Here is a 22021-nt window from a genome sequence, read left to right as displayed (position 1 = left end):
TTATGGCAACTTTCTACCGGATATTGTTTTTATATTTAGGTTGTCCAACCTGCATTTCGTTCGAAAACATTCATTATATGCATAGACAAAAGTAAAAAATGATGAAATAGTTCAACTCAAATTGTATTTCAATGATTTTTTTATTTTATTTATAATGAAGTCATCTAGGTAATTCGAAAATTAACGACATGAATAAAGAAGTAATTAAGAATAAATAAGGATTTGTGACTTATGCAGAAATATTTTAATTATTTTTATTCTGTATTTGACTACACCTACAATCTATGGCCATCTCATTTACGATATCGGTCACAAATTTTTGTGACAAATCAAGCCAAAAAATAAACAATTTGTTCTGAATAATCCAAAGTAAGTTGAAATTATTGTTAAATATTATATTTTTGTAGCCATATCTTCATTCTTATTCATATTCATTTCAAACCTATATCATATTTCATCGAGTTAATATATTATTATTACAGACGAGACGTTTTTCATAAAAAATGCAAATCGCGCTAGCTTTATAACTTTACTATTCTATTGGCTACTATTTTCAGTTTCGCTTCATAGAGCTTAATTTAGACTAGTATTATATGAATAGCTTTTCATTTACAGTATTCACCGATTCATGATAGGCGCGGCACCGGCCGTAATATAGCATTCGCAACAACTAATATTAGTTGATTAAAAAGGTCATTAGGGGCACTAACAAGAATTACTCGAATTAATTAGTGATGTAGAAATAAAATATAGGTAATATGAATGTGTAAGTTTAATTAAAAAAATATTTTTGTTTTTAGATAAAAATGTCGCACAAACAAACACCTTATTCTCCGAATTTCCCACCGTCTCAAGGTTACGCTCCGCCTCCTGACGGTAAAGAGAGTTATCCCATGAATCCACAAGGAGGATACCCTGGCCCACCACCTCCTGGGCCCCAACTTCCACCTGGAGCCCAGCCTTTGCCAGGAATGCAGCCTGGGTTCCAACCTGGATTTCAACCTGGTTTCCAACCGGGATACCCTCATCCTCAACCAGGATATCCTCAGCCAGGCTACCCTCATGTAGCGCCAGGATATGGTCCACCTGGACCAGTAGTGCAACAGCCTGGTCCTCAAGTGCCACCAGGTAAGATATACTACTCTAATATTAATATCCACGGAAATCTTAAAAGTTTCTTTCATTATATCTATGACTCGCATCATTATACTATCTTTACTAAAATAAGATTTAGTAGTTGTAGTTATTTTCATAAAACTTTATTATTTAATTTATATACATAAAAAAATACTTTCAACTGATAAATATATAATTATTAAAACCACAATCACTATGAAACTTGATGTAAACCACAAAAAAATCTGAACTATTGTCTGTCTGTCAAGGTTTTATATTTTTGAGAATTAGTCAACAATTTATTGAAATAATAAAGCCTCTATACCAGTAAAAGGAGAGGAGAAGCTGAAGAGGCCCAACTCATTTTAATAATCAAAAAAGTGGTTCTTGATCATGAAAAGGTTGGGAACCCCTGCTCTATACAAACATTGTGATAAATCCATATTATGTAAAGCATTTATCACTATTTACATATTTGTCTGTTCTTCATTTAATACTTACTACTTATTCACTTATAAAGAAAAAAAATATCAGAGGCAAGTGAAGAATGCGACATATTAAATGAAGCTACTACTATGCACTTAAATATTTCTGATATGGCACTTAAAAAATAAAAGCTTTTCAAAATACTCAACACTGTTATTACTGCTTTACTATATTGTACTAAAGTAAGTAGGTATACCTAATTATTTATCTAAAACATATTTGGCATGAATCCAGGTTTTAGATAACAAAATACATTAATATCTTAATGCTGGTAATAGTAGTAGTAATGAATTAGTATGTACATTGTACAAGTTATTATATAGTTATTTTATCAGTAATATATAATACTAGCTACTCCTACATGATTTCACCGTCTGCTTGGCTCCTATTTATCGCTACAATGCTCAATAGCCTTCCCTAATAAAAGGACTATTCACAAAAATAATTATTCCATTTAAACTTGCAGATCTAGAGATTAGTGCATGTAAACAAACAAACTACTTAAAAATGTATTACTTACTGCAGTATTTATAATCTGTATGGGTGGGGCACATACATTTCCTTAAAATAACTTTTTGTAATTTTTTCTATGAATTCAAAGTTTTGGGACATTAATAAGCTAAGCTTAGCTTTATTACAGACTTATCTGAAGAGTAAGTACATAATATATTTCATAAAGGACACACACAGCATCTAATATTACATAAAGACAATAAATAATAATAATTTCTTAATATTGTCATTTATTGTTGTATTTGATATGTCGTATTTGTTCTTTACACATAGAAGTTGTTGACTTCTACTCAGATAAGGGTGTTTACTGTTTGTGCAATGATACCTTTGCTACAAGACTATTGATAAAATGTTGGGGCTGCATTATGTTCAGTGGTATTGTACCGAGCAAGTGGTTATTACTTCTTAAATATATTTTTCTAAATATCTTACATTACACTATGTCAAAAGACAACAAAAACAACTTAGATTTATTCTCAGATAATTCTGATAATAAGAATAGTAAAAAGTGTATAAAGTGGTTGAAAAGCAAATATTATTCAAACAAAAAGAAGTGTGTAGCTGTTGGTAGTATCCGCCATAAAAGTGTTTATTTCGAAACACTGAGTGTTTCTAGTGTTAAAAGAAGCTTGAATAGAATTTGTAGAAAATTGTTTAAATCTCCCACAAGTGGTTATGAAAAGTTTCTATCAGATGAGGAGAAAAGGTTTTATTTTACTACAGATCGTAGTTTGGTGGAGGGTGTTTACTAATCTATGTTAATTCTTCCCTAATACCTATATATGTTTTTATGTTTGTCATATGTTGTTTGTAAAATATTTATAAAAAAAAAACTAACAGGTACCTAATTTACATAGTTTATTAATTGCTTAGTTGCACTTGTGACTTTGACAAACAATGCAGTAAAAAATGTGGTTATTGGCTTATTGGCTATTTGTTATCTATTCTCCCTAATATTTTCTTACATTGCAATTTGTTATCTCCAGGTGGATGGATGACAGTACCTCAAGGGCTCAGCAACTGTCCGCCAGGTTTGGAATACCTTTCTATGATTGATGGATTACTGGTACATCAAAAAGTTGAGCTTTTGGAGGCATTTGTGGGTTTTGAGACCAACAATAAGTACACAGTGAAAAATAGTGTTGGCCAAAAGGTTTACTATGCTGTGGAAGACAATGATTGCTGTACCAGAAACTGCTGTGGCCCTATGCGACCTTTCGACATGAAAATCATGGATAATTTCAGGAATGAGGTAATTTTTCACAACTACACAAGTAACATGTTATTTTTGCATACTTAATAGAATTTACATAACACTTTTTTCATAGTATGTACATAAAAGCTAAAATATTAAAACAATGTTTGTTCAAAAGAGAATTATTAAATAATTTCCTACTGTGTTATCTCCGCCGTACTGAAGAGATAACTCTCAAACATACACTATTTATTTCTCTTTACTGCAAAAGACTCAAGGTCAGAATTATCTCGTCATGGTTTGCTAAATTCAAATAACAATTACTGACTGGCCTTGACTACTATTAGTTATGTTCCGACCTGTTTCTAGTGCCAGTTCAATAGTGCACGAATTTATTGTGTTCAAAATTAATAGATATGCATAAAATGTGTGATGTTAATTGATTTCAGCCCTTTTTATTGGAGTGTTAGATATTAATCATGACAGCTTGGAGGATTCAGATAACAGTTTCACAATAATTAATAATCATAATATTTGTAAATAAACAGGTCATTCACCTCCATCGTCCACTGGCTTGTGATTCGTGCTGGTGTCCATGCTGGCTGCAAAGCATGGAGGTCTCCGCTCCACCAGGCACTGTGATTGGCTCCATTGAACAGGAATGGTCTATTTGCAAGCCCTGTTACGTTATTAAAAACGCAGCAGGCGACGTTGTGCTAAGAATCAAGGGACCGCTTTGCACATTCTCCATTTGTGGAGATGTCGAATTTCATGTAAGTACCTTAAACATTCAGGATTGGGAGAAAATTATAAAAATAATTTAGTTTTACGTAGATTAGTCTGTTATGAATTTATGGATTAGTCTAATCATCTATCTAATTGTTTCTACAAAAACAATAAAACCTTTACATTCCAATTTCAGGTATACTCCAAGGATGGCGAAACTAAAGTTGGCAAGATTACGAAACAATGGTCCGGATTGGCACGCGAGGCATTTACCGATTCAGATTACTTCGGAATTACTTTCCCAATGGATCTGGATGTCAAAATAAAGGCCGTTCTTTTGGGAGCCTGCTTCCTCATTGTAAGTATATACTTCTCTTTATGTTTTGTTAATAATTTTTAATACAATTAGACTTAGTAATATCGTGAAAAAATACAGAACAAAACTTCATACTGGATTTACCAATAAACATAATAAGTGATTCAAAAACAAGGTAGACCTTTGTGACTAATCAAAGTTTCAAGTTAATTGATTGAGGTTGTATGAAGTCAGGGTCAGGTGGCTAATACCATTATAATAATAGTGTCGTCAATATTTAACAAGCATTAATCACCAAGTTTCCTCAAGTTAATTGGCTAATGATAGTGTAATGTACAAACATGTCATCAAATATGGTGATATCTAGTTTAATGTTATGGTTTTGAATAAAATTGTTTGCCTTAATGGCAAGGTACAACTACAATTAAACAAGAAAACAATTGAGTGTAGTTTGCTTTGTCTGAGGTTTATCAATAAGCACTAGACTAAAGTGCAGTTTTGTGTACATTGACAATGTTTACATTATTATATGGATTTAAGCGGCTTGATAAACTAACATACCTACATTGATTGATAAAAGACCTTATGTATGCCAAATGCTCTGAATTTCTTTGTGTATAGTGAAAGACATTTATCATGTCATTCAAATGATAAAACAACCAGATGGCCTAGGCAGTAATTGATGTGTGTTAGGTTATTGAAGTAGTTTTTAAAGTATTGGCATTTTTCTTTCAGCCACACTTTCTTTGTTATTTTATATTATTAATGATCCATAACCCAAGTTCTGGAGCTGCACACAACCTAGCGGGTTCCCATGACTACAGCTCGAAGCAAGATTAGGAATTGGGTGGTTTTTAGTCAATAAGAATGACACTCCCTCTCGTCTCATCCAATGATTTTCCCCCTCAAAAAAGGGTGTTGAGTCATTAACATTACAATTAATTCACCATTTAATGATTTCTTATTCAGTAAAATGTTTTTTTCAGGATTTCATGTTCTTTGAGAAGTCTGGAAACCAGGAGTCTGACCGTCCTGGTATGCTGTAAATGTAAGGATGCGCACTCTGGCAAGACGCCATTATAACCTGTGAAATTTTGATATGTCTATATTTTTAATTGTTTTTATTTTTTGATTACTTATTTACTTGGTTATATTGTTACGAGTTAAAGAATCTCTAACTCTTATACTAACATAGTACTTTTAGTTTGTGGCGATGCCGATGTTTGGTATGGCTGATTGCGCAAGATCTGACTAAAATAGCGCGCTGTTTTATTTTTAATATAATTCTTCCATGAGTTGATTCGTCTTATGAACCGTCCATCCATCAATTTATATGCGTGAAACAGACACGTGTATGTGTACACTATAAGAAATGATATTGGAAATTGGAAAATACCAATACCGATACCAATTCTGCGTCGCCACTCTTTTATATTAATATTAAAAGCATGCGTGTTTAAAAGTTATGAGAATATTATAATTTCGTGTGTATTATGTTAGAGATAGACGCACTAAATAGTTATGTAAGCTTAAAGTGATTATTTACGTTATTGTGATCTTTTTTTAATGCAAATTTTATTATTCTGTATACGTAACTAGTAACTACATAATGTCACACTTATGAAGATACAACCACAAGAACTATCTCGAATACATTATCTCATGTAGTGAGCTTAGTCTCTTTGGTATGAATGCTGCTAGTCGAAGATAAAGTCCACTAATCAAATTAGTGGATGTATGGATCATTGTTATGAATCCATTGTTAAGCAGGACAGCTCGCCCAATTTATAGAAACATAAGCGTGGTTTTATGTGACAATAATTACAATAGAACTTTGTAAATGATTTATTGAAAATATTTATCACACAATGAGAATCTTATGAATTAGTTAGAATTTTAATATTTTACAAAATGACTTATGATTTATGCAACTCATTATCTTTTTTGAAACAATGCAACTATTTCTATTCACGTATCTGTTATGCAATGTTCCAGCAACTTCCTTTTATTATTCTAGTCCTTTTACAATTTGTGCTGTGGATTGCATTTTACGTTGTTTTTTTTGTCCCTTTTGTCATGTGTAATATTCCTAACAATGAATAAGCAGGGGTTGTTCTTCCTAGTGTCCTGTATAATTAATATGTTGAATAATAGGCCACTCATGTGAGTCAAGCCATGATAAGCACGCACCGTGTCTACACTATTGTATAGCCCATTGTTAGGAATCAAATAACCCCATATTGTGACAAGCAGTGTATAAAACTTATGAAGTTGTGCCTGCAAATGTATTTTGCAATACGAAGTGAAGCTTTATACTGTAGTTTCTTGCATTGTTAGATATTATTAATATAATAAAGAAGTGTACTACAGTACAGTTTATAGTAACTTTTAATGTCAAAGGTGTATTTTTGCGGAATGTTAGTGTTAACCGGCGTTCATTTTTCTTAGAAATAGTTTTAAGAATTATATAAAATTAAGTGTAACTTCTGCTTTTTATACAGGTGCTAAACGAATTACTATTGTACTTTGACGTAGGACGCATTTATTTATCTGTATTTGTCATAAAAGAGATGAGTACGAAATTGGATGAGTGCTTTTACATACTGGACAACAAAATTACTAGCCTTTTTAACACGCTTTTATTTATCTAGAACTATAATATAATTTTGGTAAAATGTTCGTAACCAAAGTCTCAATGGCTTGTTTTATACGTAAAAGACATGGCCGGCAACGTAAGATAATTAAAATTTACAGGCACGCACAAATATGTATACATGTGTGTAATATGGGTTCAGATATAGACCTAACAAAACTACACTGGTCAATGGAATGTTAAAAAACAAACAATTATTTATTTACTTGTAACTTATTACTGTTGGTGTAATTTAGTAGCCCAGTATGCATGAGTTCAAATATTGATGCAGGATTTTCAATTACACACTATGAATTTGTTTTTAAAAATGCTATTTGGTATACTATTTACGTATAGATCTTAAAAAATATATGTAGCTTTATATATATTTAAAGGCTCGTAAGCAAAATATACTCTTTAGTAAGAGCCAAATATATGTAATAAGAAATGTCGCATAGGACGTGCCTGCTCTATTCAACTAATCTTTACTATTTTAGTACATATTTAAAGATATACAATGTTAACATGTAGTACATAACCTTAAGATAAATGCATTTATTCTGCCTAATAATGTTATGGATAGTAAATACCAATCCTGCACAATGAGACTTGGCACAAATATTATACAATTTCCAATAATATTACATTGTTTGTAATTCGAGCATACAATGCTCTTCTCTTTGTATGCAGCCTCACATGCTGTACCACCTTTACAACTCTTATTATGTACTTATACAAGGAACTTGATATTACCATTTATGAAATAAAAGTGTTAATTACTATAATTGTGCGTTTTATAATACTCTTCCAGTTGAACAAACCTTGGTAGCTTTGTAACTTCGCCTGGTTGATTCAATAGTTATACAATCGGTAGATACTACTGATTGTGCTACCTCAGATGGATAAATGTAAATACCTCAGATGGATACTGAGTCAAATCATAACATTGTGAATAGTGTAATAAAACAAGAAACTATATTAAAACATCACTGTATAATTTGAAATTAATAATAAAATACATATCATAATGTTAAGTCAATAGTATAATAATAGGACATGACTAAGTCAACACAACTCAAAAATTTTTGTTAGACTTAAATGCAGACTTCTGTGTGCACACAGAGACTTCAGCCTGGTGGTACGAGAGATCAGCAAAACTGTCTTCTTGTTGAGGCATAAGTTTTTTCTTCGCATAATTCAACTCCCGGTGATCATGTTTCATAACTAGTGGTCTTGGTAAACTGGTCATTATTTTCTTTGCCCATTGACTCTGTGGCAGTTTCTGATCATCTGGCATGTCAATCTGTAAAAAAAGAAAACTTATGATGAAAATTGTAACTTCAATGATAGTGATGAAAATGGAGACTTTAGTTAGTATAATAATGTTTACAAGAATAAATCTTTTTTCTTTTTGTTTCAACTTACCACTCTGGTTTTCTTAGCACTCTTGTATGCAACTGATGGCAGGTTCACATTTTCCTTATTGCTTGGTTTAGCTACTGGTAAAGTGTTCTTGACAATTTTTGGAATAGATGAAGTCCCAGGCAATGGTTTTTTTGGATGGACATCCTTAACTAATGGTACTATAGGACAGTTTTTGATATATGAAGCAACTGGACTGCTAATATGCTGATAAGCATTAGATCGACTAGGAGTCTTCTTCAATGAAGTAGCAGAAGGCTTTTTAAGTGATGTAGGTTGGGCTGGTGTTTTAAAAATAGGTTTTTGTTTCATGTCTCTTGGAGTTGAATATCCTTCAGTATGTTTATGGATCTGATGATTAGTTTTAACAGGGGTGTTCTGAGGAGGTTCTGGAGGTTTAGATGCTTCTTTACATTTGTCTTCCTTGTGGTTTTTTGTTGGAGATTTATTAACTTCATTCTCAGTTGAAGTATATTTATTATTCAGTTCAGCTTTGTCAGTCTTATCTTTAGTACTACTAGGAGGATTATTTAAGATATATTCAATAACTTCTAGTGTATTATTCAGTTCCCCAGCATTTCCACTCTTTTTTGGTGATACACATAATTTTGCCACCATATCTTCCATTTTAATAAAACTGTCATCAACAGCTTTTACATCCCACCCAGATCCATCAAGTTCATTACAATTAGATGTGTCTTTGTGGTTTAGTAAATTCGGTTGTGAATGAGCTTGTAATAATTTTAAACTTTCATTGAGATCATCAGGACAAATCGGGCTATTTATTGCAGTTGCAGGATGAATTCTAAAATGAAAAGCAGATGTAATGAGGGTGAGTTTATAACATTGAATAACTTGTAGGATTGACAATAGTGTTAAGCAACCCAGCTAGCTATTTAAGGTAAGGAGTATAAACCGAACACAAAAAGTGATGTACATCATGTAGTAAGTAACTTTTGAAACACTATGAGACAGTCTTGTTATGTTGAAATGTTGAACGCATGTAATTTAATTAAACTAAATAAGTAGTTACGTATAAGAATCGAGTGTAAGTATCTTACGTTTTCTGTTGTTTATCCCATAATATATGTTTCTTTAATTCTTTTAAAGTCAGCTTTCCGAAAAACACTTCATCGTCACTTAATTCATCTGAATGACTCAAAGACATTTTAGCGGAAAACAAACGTTTAATAAAGTAAACAATAGTAAATGAAATAATGGCTGTTACAATTAAATAATACTTTACACACAGAAAATAACACATAACGAACTTCTTTCAAATGCCATCAGCCATTTATTTTTGCACTTGCAGGGTTACCATACTATTCGAAAAATTCCCCACTATTATAAATAAATCAATATAAATTCATACGGTTGACCCATTTAGGATAATTCATTTCAGAATAACTTTTATTAAGAATCTTTGTTGGGAATTGTCTAACCTTCCATTGCAGGAAACAACAAAACAAAGCTTTTATATTTTTGCTACTCATTTTAATTTTACCTTATTTTGAAAAAAGAAATGTAATCTAAAAACTCTAAAGTGACATTTGATTTTAAAAATAGCAATTGTTGCCATTAGAGATATTTAATAAAAAAGTTAATAATTGTTTGAAATATTTTTAATTATTATTTGAAGGATATCGAAAATAAAGTGCACAGAGTAAAAAAAAATACTAGGCAACCTCAAAGAACTTTTTACTAAATCCCCTCTATGTTTTTTAATAAATATATTTTAAGTTTGAATCTTCAGTCTCTTAACTCTTTGGTCTGAAGCCACAGCTTAGCGTAGTTTTCTACCAGCGCCTTCGTATCCCTTTGGCCTTAGGCAAGCTAGGCAAGTGCACAAGACTCCAGGTCAGGTTACAGCTGAAGGGCACCGCGAGATGCACGTGCTAATCTGCTCCGAGTGGTAGCTGCGTCAAAAAAAAAAATTAAAGGCGCCTATATGGCCTACTTCTTTAGGGCGTCTTTAGGAAATGCTTGCCAAGGATGCTCTCTAGGTTTAATTAATCTGCCTCTGATAAAACAAGGAGTCAACTTTATTTAAAAAAATATGATTTGTTTTGCAACGTAATTTCTATTTAGCTCAATGCATTTCATCCAGCGTTTCTCAAACTTTTCGATCCCTTCCTTAAACTACAACTTAGGCACCCCAAATAAGCATTGGTTTCGAGCATGATCTCCTCGTAGAAGCAGTCTTTCTCCACCGAGCCTTTTTCAAATTCGGAAACAGCAAATAATAGCAAGGGGCCAAGCCTGGGGAAAATGGGATCAATAGTCAGTAAGCGTGGCATCGATCGTGCGGAGAGATTGTTCATGTCAAAATATAGGTGTAAGATATTGCGCACAAGTTCGTCTGAGATGCCTACCTACTATCACCACAGCTATCACACCCTCTCACTTCTACTCTTCGGTTGTTCAACATTGTGTAATGGATCTTAGCGATCATCTCTGGAGTAGTGACCTCAGCTAGGCGTCCTGAGCTGCGGACTACCTAGCGGGTTTACCGGGGTCCGGCTCAAAACGCAGGAGTAGGAACGGGGTGGTTTTTAGTCAGTAAGAGTCTGACACTCCCTCTCGCTTTGCCCAAGGCGGGAGAAGTCATTGGATGATTTTCCCCCCTCAAAAAAAAGCTAGGCTTCCTGTGCGTTCAGCATTACTTGTGTTTGTACGACCCGACCATACTAAATATTCGTAAACCATTTTAATCGACGGAGCAGTACCCATTATATTTATCAAGCCTTTGTTTCGTTAAGTTTTATGCACAAAAAATAATGTTTTATCAAGACTCGAAATTAACTTTTTTCCCATTTTGTTACGTTATTAGCATTGAGAGAGTATAATTATAATAAGTAGGTATATTATGGCAGATATACAGTGAGTAGTTCTGTCCAAGAGTAGGGGCGAAGTAAGCTTCGAAATAATTTTAAGATAGTATGTAGTGTGATAAAGGTTTTAATATCTTGATTAAATACCTATATTAAAGTGTAATACAAAATATATTCGATATATGGATATAAAAATATAGTTTTTAAATAATAGCTACTATTTTATCTCTAACTTAAAGAATTGTAGAAAAATCATTATAATTATGTTATATCTAGCATCTGCCAGTGGCTTTACCCGCGTTTTTGTGGAAAATTTTACCTATTTGTTATTCCAGACCATAATTTACACCTATTCCAAATTTCATCTCGATCCTTTCAGCTGTTTTAATGTGAAGTGCATACAAACACATTCACATTTAAATATAAGTTATAAGTGCTAAAAAAACTAAAATAATCTAAGTAGAAATAACTATGTAACTAATTGTAAAATTAACATATCTAATCAAATCTTCAATCAATACTAAACACAAAATTTTATTATTAGGTATTTCTGTGAATTTCTGCTTTTGTGGATTATTATAAAGATTTTACAAATTTCATCACAATTGTTAAGCTTCATTAGTCTGTAATTATAAAATAGGTCAATCTTACAAAAAATGTCATGTAAATGTTTACATTCTAAATAAAATATTCTTAAAAATAACTAGGTAATAAACAGTCAAAAAGCTTATTTATGTTTTTTTAACAAGTCAAAAAGCCTATTTAAGTTTTTTTAACAATTCTGCTGCTTCAGTATTAGCTTTGTGGTCATCATTTGATTTAGCTGGATAACTTGCAGCCAGCTGCAAGTAATATTTTGCTTGATCTTCTTTTTGTAATTTTAGATAGCAGTTCCCAAGTCTTAACAAATTAACACTATAAAATCTCGGCTGAACTGCTTCTGCTTTTAAGAAATATTCCAGTGCGTCTTCATATGTTGAATAAGGCGGGGAAGCAAATAACACTTCTGCTATTTTTCTGTGGTGCCAGGGCATTTCAGCAATTTGATAACACCATTCACCAAGCATATGTAATATTGTAGCATCATTAGGATTTAATGTTACTGAAATCTGAAAATAGAAACATTTACAATGGATGGAATATAATTAAACTGAATTATAAATAAGAACTATGTGAGTGCAGTACATAATAATAACTTACATCCATATGCTTTTTCACATTTTCTAATTGTCTTATTCTCTCTTTGATGCCAATGAGTGAACTTTTAGCATCCAGCAGTAAAGCATACCACTTGTGTACAGCGTAATGGTCTTGGGTATCATTCAATACTCTCAATATTATTTCATATGCTTGGACAACAAGATTGTTTTTGTATTGCTTGTCATATTTTGATTCCTTTGACATGTTGTACAAGGCTCGACAGATTCGCCATTGAACTTCTACATTGCCTTCGCCCTGAAAATGTTTTAAATAATTTTTCTACAGCCTTTATTTATATAAATGATCACCAAATATAAAGAGTGCATAAAAAGTAACCATGTATCAAATGATTTGATAAAGTTTGTGTGTCACAAAATAGGTTAAATTTGGTTAAATATTGTATAATATTATAACTATTCAATAGAATATTGGATGATACTGGTACCTGATGCTCAGCTAGTAATTTATAGCATTCTTCATAGTGGCCATTTTCAAATAATTTGTCTGCATCTTCTATAGGTAAAATTTGTTGAGCAGGACTTTTTTCAGCACCACCTTTACTTTTAACAGGCCATAACATAAACGATAATGTCGTAGGTAGCGTTATTATTTTATTAGGTAAGCTAATATCCTAAAACAATAACAAATATGTGAGTCGAATAACAGAAACAGTAGCAGCAAGATTACGTTACGTTTCTTAATTAATAAATAAATTTATTTACCTGATTTATAATTTTGGGATTATTTGTAATATTTATTTTGCTGTGAGTGATAATTCTTTGTACAACTTTGTAAGATATAGGGCGCAGTTTATAAAAAATATTCATTTTCGGAAACGAGTACGTGTATTTCCTAAATCTTGAAGAATAATTGATTTTAGTATTATTTTGTTTTTATAATTCCTCTGGTCAAATTATTTTAATACAAAAAACTTATTTTTATATAGAAATGAGAACAACAAACACTTTTCTTGTTTATTGACATAAATAGCTGTGTTGCTGGCTTCGTAATCAGTAAATCATTTGTCATGGTTTGATTTGTCATTTTGGTTTCGAACGAATCAGGAAGTTAAGCACAAAAAACTTCTATGTAAATTACGGAATATAAGGCAAAGATATATAATAAGTATAGGAGAAATATGACGATAAGGAAATAGGTACATAATATGAAGTAGGTATATTGCTAAATTATTTATATATTTTTATTACATTTAAAGATACGCACACCTAATTCATATTATATGAAAAATAAGAAATAAATTAAACATTACCGCGTTTTCCTTTGAGTACCTATTTACTATATTCTTGCTATATATTTTAGTGTACAATCGTACATTTACAGTAATCTGATCATTATGATAACAATTTTTTTTCGTCCTGGCAACAATATTCAAAAATCAATTTCTACGCGGTGCATGGGCGGGTGAGATTGTTGACAGTTCGTTGAGAGTGTGTGTTGAATTGGTGTTTCAAGAAATGTTTTTGGGTTGAATATTGGATTACTAGCATTTTCAATATGCAGAGATCAGGTAATAATACGCTTTGATTATTTCAATTGTTATGTAGATTAATGGCTCTCATCCTTCTTCATTCGCGCCAATTTCGTATTCACAATCCTGTTCAAACGGTTTGAGGATTAGTTTAAATGTTTGTATATAGCATTTAGATAAAAAATAGCATATAGAATAAAAAAATATGTCCATGTGTAAGTGTTACATAACAATTTTAGAATACATCCTTATTCGCATCACTAGTGATTAGGTGTGAGTGCCTTACATACCTAATACATAGGAGGTCTTTTTGTTTAGATTATCAATACGACCGTAAAGATTTCTGAAAAAATGTACAACAGATATTATACGCGATAAACGTGCAAGTTTTTCTTCATTTCATTTCGTATACTCAGTAATAATTTCTTAATAGATTACGATTATCAAAACTCGAAATCTTTAGCGAGTTCCATGAATGTGAGGACAGATAGTGTAGATTACGATGTGCAGCAAAATTCCAACGTTAAACTGGCTTGCCAATACTTAGCTTTATTAGCAACACTGCTTCTAATTAGGTATGTTAATTTGTTCACTGTCACATGCCTATATTAGTTACTAGCTTTGCCAGCGGTTTCGATTGCATTCCCGGCAAAAAATTGTTAGAAACAGACTGTCATCTATCTCTGTACCAAATTTCATCCAAATCTGTCCAGATTTTTTTCATAAAAATCTGGTTCGGAGACTATCGGCGCGCATTTTACTTTTAAAAGGATCCGGTCTGTGTATACGGACCAATAGACATACATCCTCATTCGCATTTAATATAATGGTAGGAAGAAGGATAGTTCTCCTCAGAGAGACAGTTAACTACATTAAGAGTGCTTTTCCACCAGTTATGTGGTATGTTATGTTGCTGTGGATGCGTTTGGCTTCTACCAGTCATATTCATTAGTCCACATGGCATAGCACCAGTGGAAATGGACTCAGCTAAGCTATTTTTATATGGAAAGATGCATGCTATGGATGGCTTCCCTATCCCTACCATCGATACATTGCATACTCAAGCTGCACATCTTCCTCAACAGTTACATAGTTCAGTATCAGTGAAAATGATCATGTAGTTTCACAGCTTAGCTATCACATCTTCGTAGCATAATTACATAGAACATCTTTTGTGAAGCATCCTAATTTAATATTATAAATTTTGAATTGAATTGTCAAACAAATTTTACTTTTTTTTGATAAAAGTATCACAGTAAAACTTTAATTTAAAATGTTATAATACAAAGGGACAATACATGTTAAAGGATTAACTGGTGAAAAGTAAAAAGGATGGGATGTATTTTCTTAATAAAAATTAATCCTTGATCTTGATGTAAATGGCTGTATCATGTAGTTTGACAATTCTAGATGTTGTTGTCAAGAGGATAAATACATTTTCCTGGTGAAATTTCCAAAACTCACCAGGAAAATTGGGACATAACTAGTGGCTCTTTTAATGCCTTGATGAGCCACTGACACAACAAATGACATGTTTGTGATGTCAGTGAGGTTGGGAATTTATATCTGCCACCTGTACGAAGCAGGGGTACGTCTTAGTATTATGATAATATACAATTGCATACAATGTTAGGATGCAGCTGTATATTTTGTTACGGGTATCTGCCTGTTTGTACAAGACTTCTTTAATAATAAAATTTAATATAAATGAAATACTATCAATTTTGATGTAATTTGCTCTGTACCAGTTTAAATTACTCTGCAATTGATATTGTTATCAGTAATAAAATATGATAAAAGAATTACTGATATTATTTTCTACTCTGTAATATGTATTCAGAGGGATAACTTGTTAGGTTAATTAAATTGCATATTTAATTTGCCTCCTGCCTAATGTGATTGAGAGTGTGTTTGGAGAATGGTGGGTCCGGAAGACATACCTGTTTAATTATAATTGTATGTTGTGATGCACCATAGATGGTACACCATGGAAGAGGCATAAGACCTTTAATCGCTGCTCATAAAATTTAGTTAACACTACATGATATTGTCATTACTCATTAGTAATTCCCCTTAGGAAGTAGGAGGAAGAATAAATATATTTTTCCGTCATTTCCGCCATTTGTAAACAATCCCCTTGTAATAATTTATTATCTGTTATGAACTGTAATATTATCTTTGTTGTTTGGAACAAATAAGTCTTTCATTATATTTGTTTAAAATTATATGATATACATAATGGCACGGCTATGGATCACGAAGGCGTAGAAGTGTAGATTTTAATGTAACTTTTTCACCAGTTAAGCTATTAAGTTCCACGTAATAAGGAATAAGTGATGATGGTGATGTTTTATTACGAAAAATCCAATCACTCTTTGCCCACCCTGGAAATAAAACTCAAGACCCCTTGACCTGCAGTCACGCTTGCGTCGACGAACGAAGCAGTGACTCGAGCTTTAAATTACATACAAATATAAAAGACCACCTCAAATCGAACTTCATACAGAAAATTCTGAAAAGAAGTGCCCTAAAATATTTTTTGATCCAGGTACAAACGTACGAAAGCTGTTCTTTTCCCGATAAACGAATTTTGAGACTATTGTAAAGTCACGTTCTACCCAGTTCCAGATTAATTTTAAAAGTTTTTTTTTATAGAACGAGGAGGAATGTTTTTTTTTTTAACTAAAAATTTAATAACTTCGTTCGATACTTTATCGGTTATTGAACGTATTTTAAGCAGATAATAGACTCCAACTTAATATAGAGATATAGACTAAAAGTACCATGACCTGGAGCCGTTGTAGTCCCTATGAAAGTGAGAACAAGAACCATAATGTGATGAATGAACACACGAGGATTATCGTAATTGCCAAAGAAGATAGTCGAAAAACAGTTGTTTTAGCGAATATGTCCAGTCAAAATGTGCTATGCACGAGGAAAATGCTAAGATAAACAAAAGATAATTAGTGCACTGATAAACACGGGATTTATCACAGAAATGATAAATTTATTATGGTGTGGTTGATTGGACACGGATAAATCTTGTTCATGTCCTTCTGCGGTTATTATGGCATTTTTATTGCTTGAACAGAACTGCAAAAATGTTTGCGTTGAAAATTATTTCAAACTTTTCATGAACGAAGTCCGGAGATTTGGCAAACAGTAATAACTCACCGAGAGAGCCATTGTTTGCAGATGAACCGCACGGATTTTAAACATAAAAAAGTCTTCATTGTTGTTATTCAAAAGATGGATCTTAAAAAAGTCAAAACAGCTAAATATTGTTAATATTACCTTAATGACTTACAAAGTCATGTACTGTACAGTCATATTACAAATTTCATACATCCTCTGAAAATGCGTAATGTGCGTTATGAGTTATGCCTGCTTCAGATAATGTATGTACGATTTTGTTAATGTTTGTCTGGTCCTATAAAGGCCTATGTAATAATTTTGAGAATTTATAAATATCCCTACACGTGTGAGAGTATGTAGACTGTCCCTGTACCTGGACAAGTAATGTGTGCTCTTATACGATAGATGTATTGTGTCGTGCTCACAGAGCGTGTGACCTCATCCCAGGATGTGCGCCCTCACGCGGAAACTGACCACTATATCGCCCTCACTGTAATCCACACCTTTCCGCACGTACCCGGTACACTCGGCTGCTCTCGCCCGTCTAAACCATAAGCCACTAATCAACATTTCACTGAAGAATACCTGTTGTATTTATGGAAAGCAAAAATATCAGAATATTTTCGATATAACTAATACTAACCGCAAAAATATCCTGAGTCCAGAAAGAAATACCTTTATTTGATCAAATGTTGTATTAGCTGGAATAATGGTTAATTATTGGGCAGTATCTAGAGACAAAACGGTTCAAAGTCCTCACGTATTATTGAATTGCATGCTTGTCTTGTCATCATTAATGGAAATGACCTTCATTTGATTGCCGTGCAATTTAATGCAGACGTTACTACAATAAAATATTATTCGTATGAAAATAAAACGATACTTTCATTAATTTATAAATATTGAGTTTAATCAAACTGATATCAATTGGGGCATTTCCGATAGGCTTAAGTCTTCTGATATATTGTGTGACGAAGCTTCAAAAACAATTCATCGCTTTCGTATCTCATCGCTGCCGTAGTTAAGTTTCTATAAGCAGATTGACCTCACGGGGCACGCGACGCTTCACGGCGGCCACCCCGGCGCGAGCGGCTGGAATCCGCCGACTCGCGAATTCCCTGCATGTATTGAAATAGCTTGTACTGCAATGCAATTGCACGCGCAGTACAGTATCGCGTCTGCCAGCTCAGTCCCTGTTGACGAGCGCGCACACCGCCTGCTTTTCGTTACCGCCGCAAAACGCATACTTATCTCACATACGTAAACATCTAGTAACGTCTCTGTCGTATATTGTTGTACTCTAAGCTGACACTTAACTTTGTCACATTGTCAATATTTGGTAACAATCAGGTCAATGAACAGTTGGTCTATCATACACAACAACGAGAAGTGTAGTGATACATTTGTTTTCCAATATGATGTGAGGTTTTCTGGGGAATCATGATTTTTCATTTAAGTATTCGAAATTAATTGACTTAAAGAAGACTTGAAGAAAATATTCAGTAATCATGGAAGCAATGGAGACTTCATGTTTGTCGTGTAAGCTTTTTTGGGATTTATTTTATAATATATTTGTTTATTTTAATTTGATTTCATTGTTTCTATTAATTTGTACAGAAACAATAAATAGACAAAGATGAATAAATAATAACGGATAGCTACTGTGAATGTGGGAAGCAACTTTTATTTCCGAGAAGTGCGTTTTGATGGTTTGAACTAAAAGATTTGTTTAAGAGCACACATCGCCTGTTTAATCACAAGGTATCTAGATGAACTAAAATTAAGCAATCGAAATCTTATAATTGTCAAATTCTGACCAAGTAAATGGCAAGTTTCGTAATTTCCTACTTCCCTGTTATTCATAATTTCCATGTGTCATGATCGTGAGTAAGGATTATTTTCCTCGCGTGTAGCAGTCAAAGAGTAACAATGTGACAATGCTAGATGAAAGTGAAGAAAAAGCCGTTTGTTATTGATTTTAATATTTAATAGGTCGCGTCATTTGTTTAACATGTCCATCAATGACGACGTGAAAACAATCGGGATTCAAAACAATGCTAGCATACAGGTCCAGTGATTCACTGAATCGTGCGTTGACTTTAGCTATACAGAGTAAGTAGTATGTCTCGCTTTGCCACACATAGTTGCGTGTTATTTAGCACATTTAATTATATTTTTGTTTATAAAATAGTACAAAATAGGAGGATAAAAATTGTTAATGGAAGTTGATTTCATGAGCACAGAAAGTCTCGAAGATGTCGGTACTTGTTGTCTCCCTTGTCTAGGTATGTCAGTTAGGATTAAAATAATTGAGTGTTAATATCAAAAGTGAACAAGTGGACAAGTTAATATAAATGTTCATGAAAAAGCAATGTGTTTGTATGTTCGTGTATTTTCGCAAATCGTTTCATTCATCATTTTGGATGTAACAATTAGTATGCAGTGTAACTAAGTAATACTTTATTTGTTTCATGTGCTGCATTATCTACTTTTGGAAAACAGCGGTGAGTACATACCTAATTATTATTTTTGATAAGCTACTTAAGCCTTAAATTATTATTTACATAGGTACTTTCCGTCAAATACGTTATAAAGCCTGACCGTAGCATATGAAAGTTATGGACACATTGAAATCAATCATTTATTTAATTAAATGTATTGATATCGTAAGCAATGAAGTGATATCGAGTTGATATTATTAGGTCGCCTGGACCGTTTGTCCGCTGGGCACGTATGCTTTGCGTGCGTCATTTGAATTACGAGTAGGAATTCGCGACCGCTATTCGGCCCTCAGGCGTCGACCGTCGGGTGCAGCAAGCACCATGACACCGATACCAAATCCCTATGGGGACTGTCTTGAACAATAGCTGGGCCACACTTACACACATCACTACTGATTGCAGTGACGAACCCGTCCGCTATCCACGACGCGTATATTGTTTCAGTTAGTGAATTTGTAATCGTGGAGCGGTCGTTGCAATGTGATTTTATTGTGAACATAATATTTATCGAGCTAGTAAAAGTGAATGATAAATCGAGTAGTTAACTCCATTTATAAAGCTAATGAAGTTATAGCCACAAACTGTTTAATTTGCTTTCTAAAAAAATAAAAAGACTACTTACCAGTGATCCGTTGCAATAAACTTTCTGGCGGCATTTAGTGACAAATGTATAGTTTTACTTTACAATGTAAAGTTTACTTATACATGACTGAACTATTCGCGTCGTTCGTTGGACAGTTTTAGCTCTATGGTATCCGATAACTTCTGAGTCACTTAGGGTGTGTTTATTAGTGTAACAACATTAACTTTTATCAGTGGTAGTTCTAGGTGAAGTGGTTGTCGTAATCGGTTGAATCACCCACACACACGGTCTTCACTCGACTCTTCTCCGGATGTGATTTGTCGACGAAAAAATGTGGTATCGCGTTTGCTAGTGAGTAGTGGAACAATATTTGCTGTAATTAAAACAGTATGTTTTCCTCTTGAGCGGCATATGGGTGTGCAATATATTAATAGTTAAATAAAATAACCGTTATAATACTTTGTGTGAGTGAAATTCGTCAGTGAAATACAATGACGTCCGTATCGGATTCACCTCTGAATAGATCAAGAAATAGACCTGTTTTGGCTCGTTACAAGCCCTGTGGGGACGCTACAGACCAGGTAAGGTCGCAACACATTCCTGTTCATATAAAATTAACGATGACCTAATAAAAGGGAAACATTTGCTGTCGCTGTTTCAAAAATGTGCCACATTGCAATAGATTTTTATTCAATTATCGAGTAATTTAATATAATAGCTTTGATAGTAAACACTAAAATACTTCTGCAGTGGCTATATTAATGTCGCTTATCAGCATGATATATTTGAACAGAGAAAAGAGGTCATTCGTGATATCATTAATGGTTTAAAACATGACATTTGCTCGCAGCGAAGGATTTTAATTATAAATATGTCGTCGGTCTTGAACGTTATGCTTTCTGTTACAAGCCACTTTCGTGAGAATTTGTTTAAGTATCTTATCAGACAAACATTGCCTTCCAATTAATTTCTAAAAATAAGTCATAAAATCAATAAAAAATACCTACAGAGCTAAAGTATTATACAGCACAAATTGTATTGTTCTCGCAGTTTTATAAATAAACTGTTACAAGGAAAACAATCGTAATATTTAGTAGGAATCGCAAGGTGATCATTAAAATAAGGTAGATACTTACCACTTTTGGGATGTTTATATTTATTATATCTTCATATTCAGTAACCGATGTTATCTATCGAACCAAATACTTTAAACTAGGTCTAGTTGAAACTACTCTAAAGTGTATTAGGTCCATGACGTTGTAGTATACATATTAAGCTTTGCATGTTCAAATGCATTGTGAGCGGAGTATCAGTATAACAAACGGTTAAAACAATGACTATAACATAAGTTCTAAATCTGTACTATAGATATGTATTTCTATTTCACAATAAACAGGACAAAATCATGAAATACTCTTGTGATCTCTGTATAAAGGAAAAATCCCAACGATGTTCTGCAGTTCTAGCTTAAGCATTCATTACACATAGATATGTGTAAATTGCAACTGGAATGCATCAGCTTAAGGCCTGACTTCCATTAGTAGAGCAGTAGCGTAATAATGTTAAGGCTAATTGATGGTATATATTTTGTTCTAAATACCCGTCAAATGGATGCTTATCCGTCAAGTACACTGTTTATACTCGTACCGAGTACCGCAAGTTTTCGCGGTTGCGACGGCTTTGTTCGTATGTTTATGTACGATCGTAGGTTGTTTCTCCAAAATAACTTAAACAAAGATAATATACCTAGTAATAATTACTTGCGTTGGTTTATTCACTGAACAGTAATTAATCATTTGCATCATCAATGTTTTTGATTTATTATTTGGTGTACTCTGTAGGTTGATGCGATTACTTAGTTCCACCAACACGCTCG

At 33.0% G+C, this 22021-nt stretch overlaps 4 protein-coding genes across 9 annotated transcripts in view; 2 read left to right on the top strand and 2 right to left on the bottom strand.

The window, feature by feature from the left end:
* The first annotated feature begins 201 nt into the window (after positions 1-201).
* LOC118272381 (phospholipid scramblase 1) lies at positions 202-7769 on the top strand. 3 transcript variants are annotated; one of them, XM_035588834.2, is made up of 6 exons: positions 202-369; positions 801-1128; positions 3102-3367; positions 3859-4083; positions 4233-4394; positions 5339-7769. In XM_035588834.2, exons 2-6 carry the CDS (start codon positions 807-809, stop codon positions 5396-5398), a joined length of 1035 nt encoding a protein of 344 aa, XP_035444727.2. In that variant the 5' UTR covers positions 202-369; positions 801-806; the 3' UTR covers positions 5399-7769. The 3 variants fall into 3 exon arrangements, with proteins under 3 accessions (XP_035444727.2, XP_035444737.2, XP_035444748.1); XM_035588844.2 differs by lacking the exon at positions 202-369 and adding an exon at positions 556-692; XM_035588855.2 differs by lacking the exons at positions 202-369; positions 801-1128 and adding an exon at positions 2543-2821.
* On the bottom strand, positions 7006-9728 carry LOC118272372 (uncharacterized). Its single transcript, XM_035588822.2, has 3 exons — positions 9468-9728; positions 8410-9211; positions 7006-8287 (listed from the first exon to the last, which is right to left on the bottom strand). The coding sequence occupies exons 1-3, from the start codon at positions 9668-9670 to the stop codon at positions 8060-8062; spliced, it is 1233 nt and encodes a 410-aa protein (XP_035444715.2). The 5' UTR covers positions 9671-9728; the 3' UTR covers positions 7006-8059.
* A 1620-nt stretch (positions 9729-11348) lies between these two features.
* On the bottom strand, positions 11349-20332 carry LOC118274990 (regulator of microtubule dynamics protein 1). 2 transcript variants are annotated; one of them, XM_035592825.2, is made up of 4 exons: positions 20185-20332; positions 12883-13068; positions 12438-12692; positions 11349-12346 (listed from the first exon to the last, which is right to left on the bottom strand). In XM_035592825.2, exons 2-4 carry the CDS (start codon positions 13015-13017, stop codon positions 11996-11998), a joined length of 741 nt encoding a protein of 246 aa, XP_035448718.1. In that variant the 5' UTR covers positions 13018-13068; positions 20185-20332; the 3' UTR covers positions 11349-11995. The 2 variants fall into 2 exon arrangements, with proteins under 2 accessions (XP_035448718.1, XP_035448711.2); XM_035592818.2 differs by lacking the exon at positions 20185-20332 and adding an exon at positions 13160-13470.
* Positions 19518-22021, top strand: part of LOC118274980 (septin-7) — a 26092-nt gene continuing 23588 nt past the window's right edge. Inside the window, exon 1 of one of the 3 annotated variants that reach the window (XM_050698887.1) lies at positions 19518-19565. In XM_050698887.1, the coding sequence (XP_050554844.1) occupies positions 19533-19565 (33 nt within the window). In that variant the 5' untranslated portion in view covers positions 19518-19532. Of the gene's footprint in view, positions 19566-19905; positions 20727-22021 lie in introns of those variants that run through there. The other 2 variants (XM_050698884.1, XM_050698888.1) reach the window with 2 other exon arrangements.

The sequence above is a fragment of the Spodoptera frugiperda genome, chromosome 15, assembly GCF_023101765.2.
Source record: "Spodoptera frugiperda isolate SF20-4 chromosome 15, AGI-APGP_CSIRO_Sfru_2.0, whole genome shotgun sequence".
Classification (NCBI taxonomy): domain Eukaryota; kingdom Metazoa; phylum Arthropoda; class Insecta; order Lepidoptera; family Noctuidae; genus Spodoptera; species Spodoptera frugiperda.
Note: the sequence above shows the minus strand (reverse complement) of the source record. Positions and strands in the feature narration are given on the sequence as shown.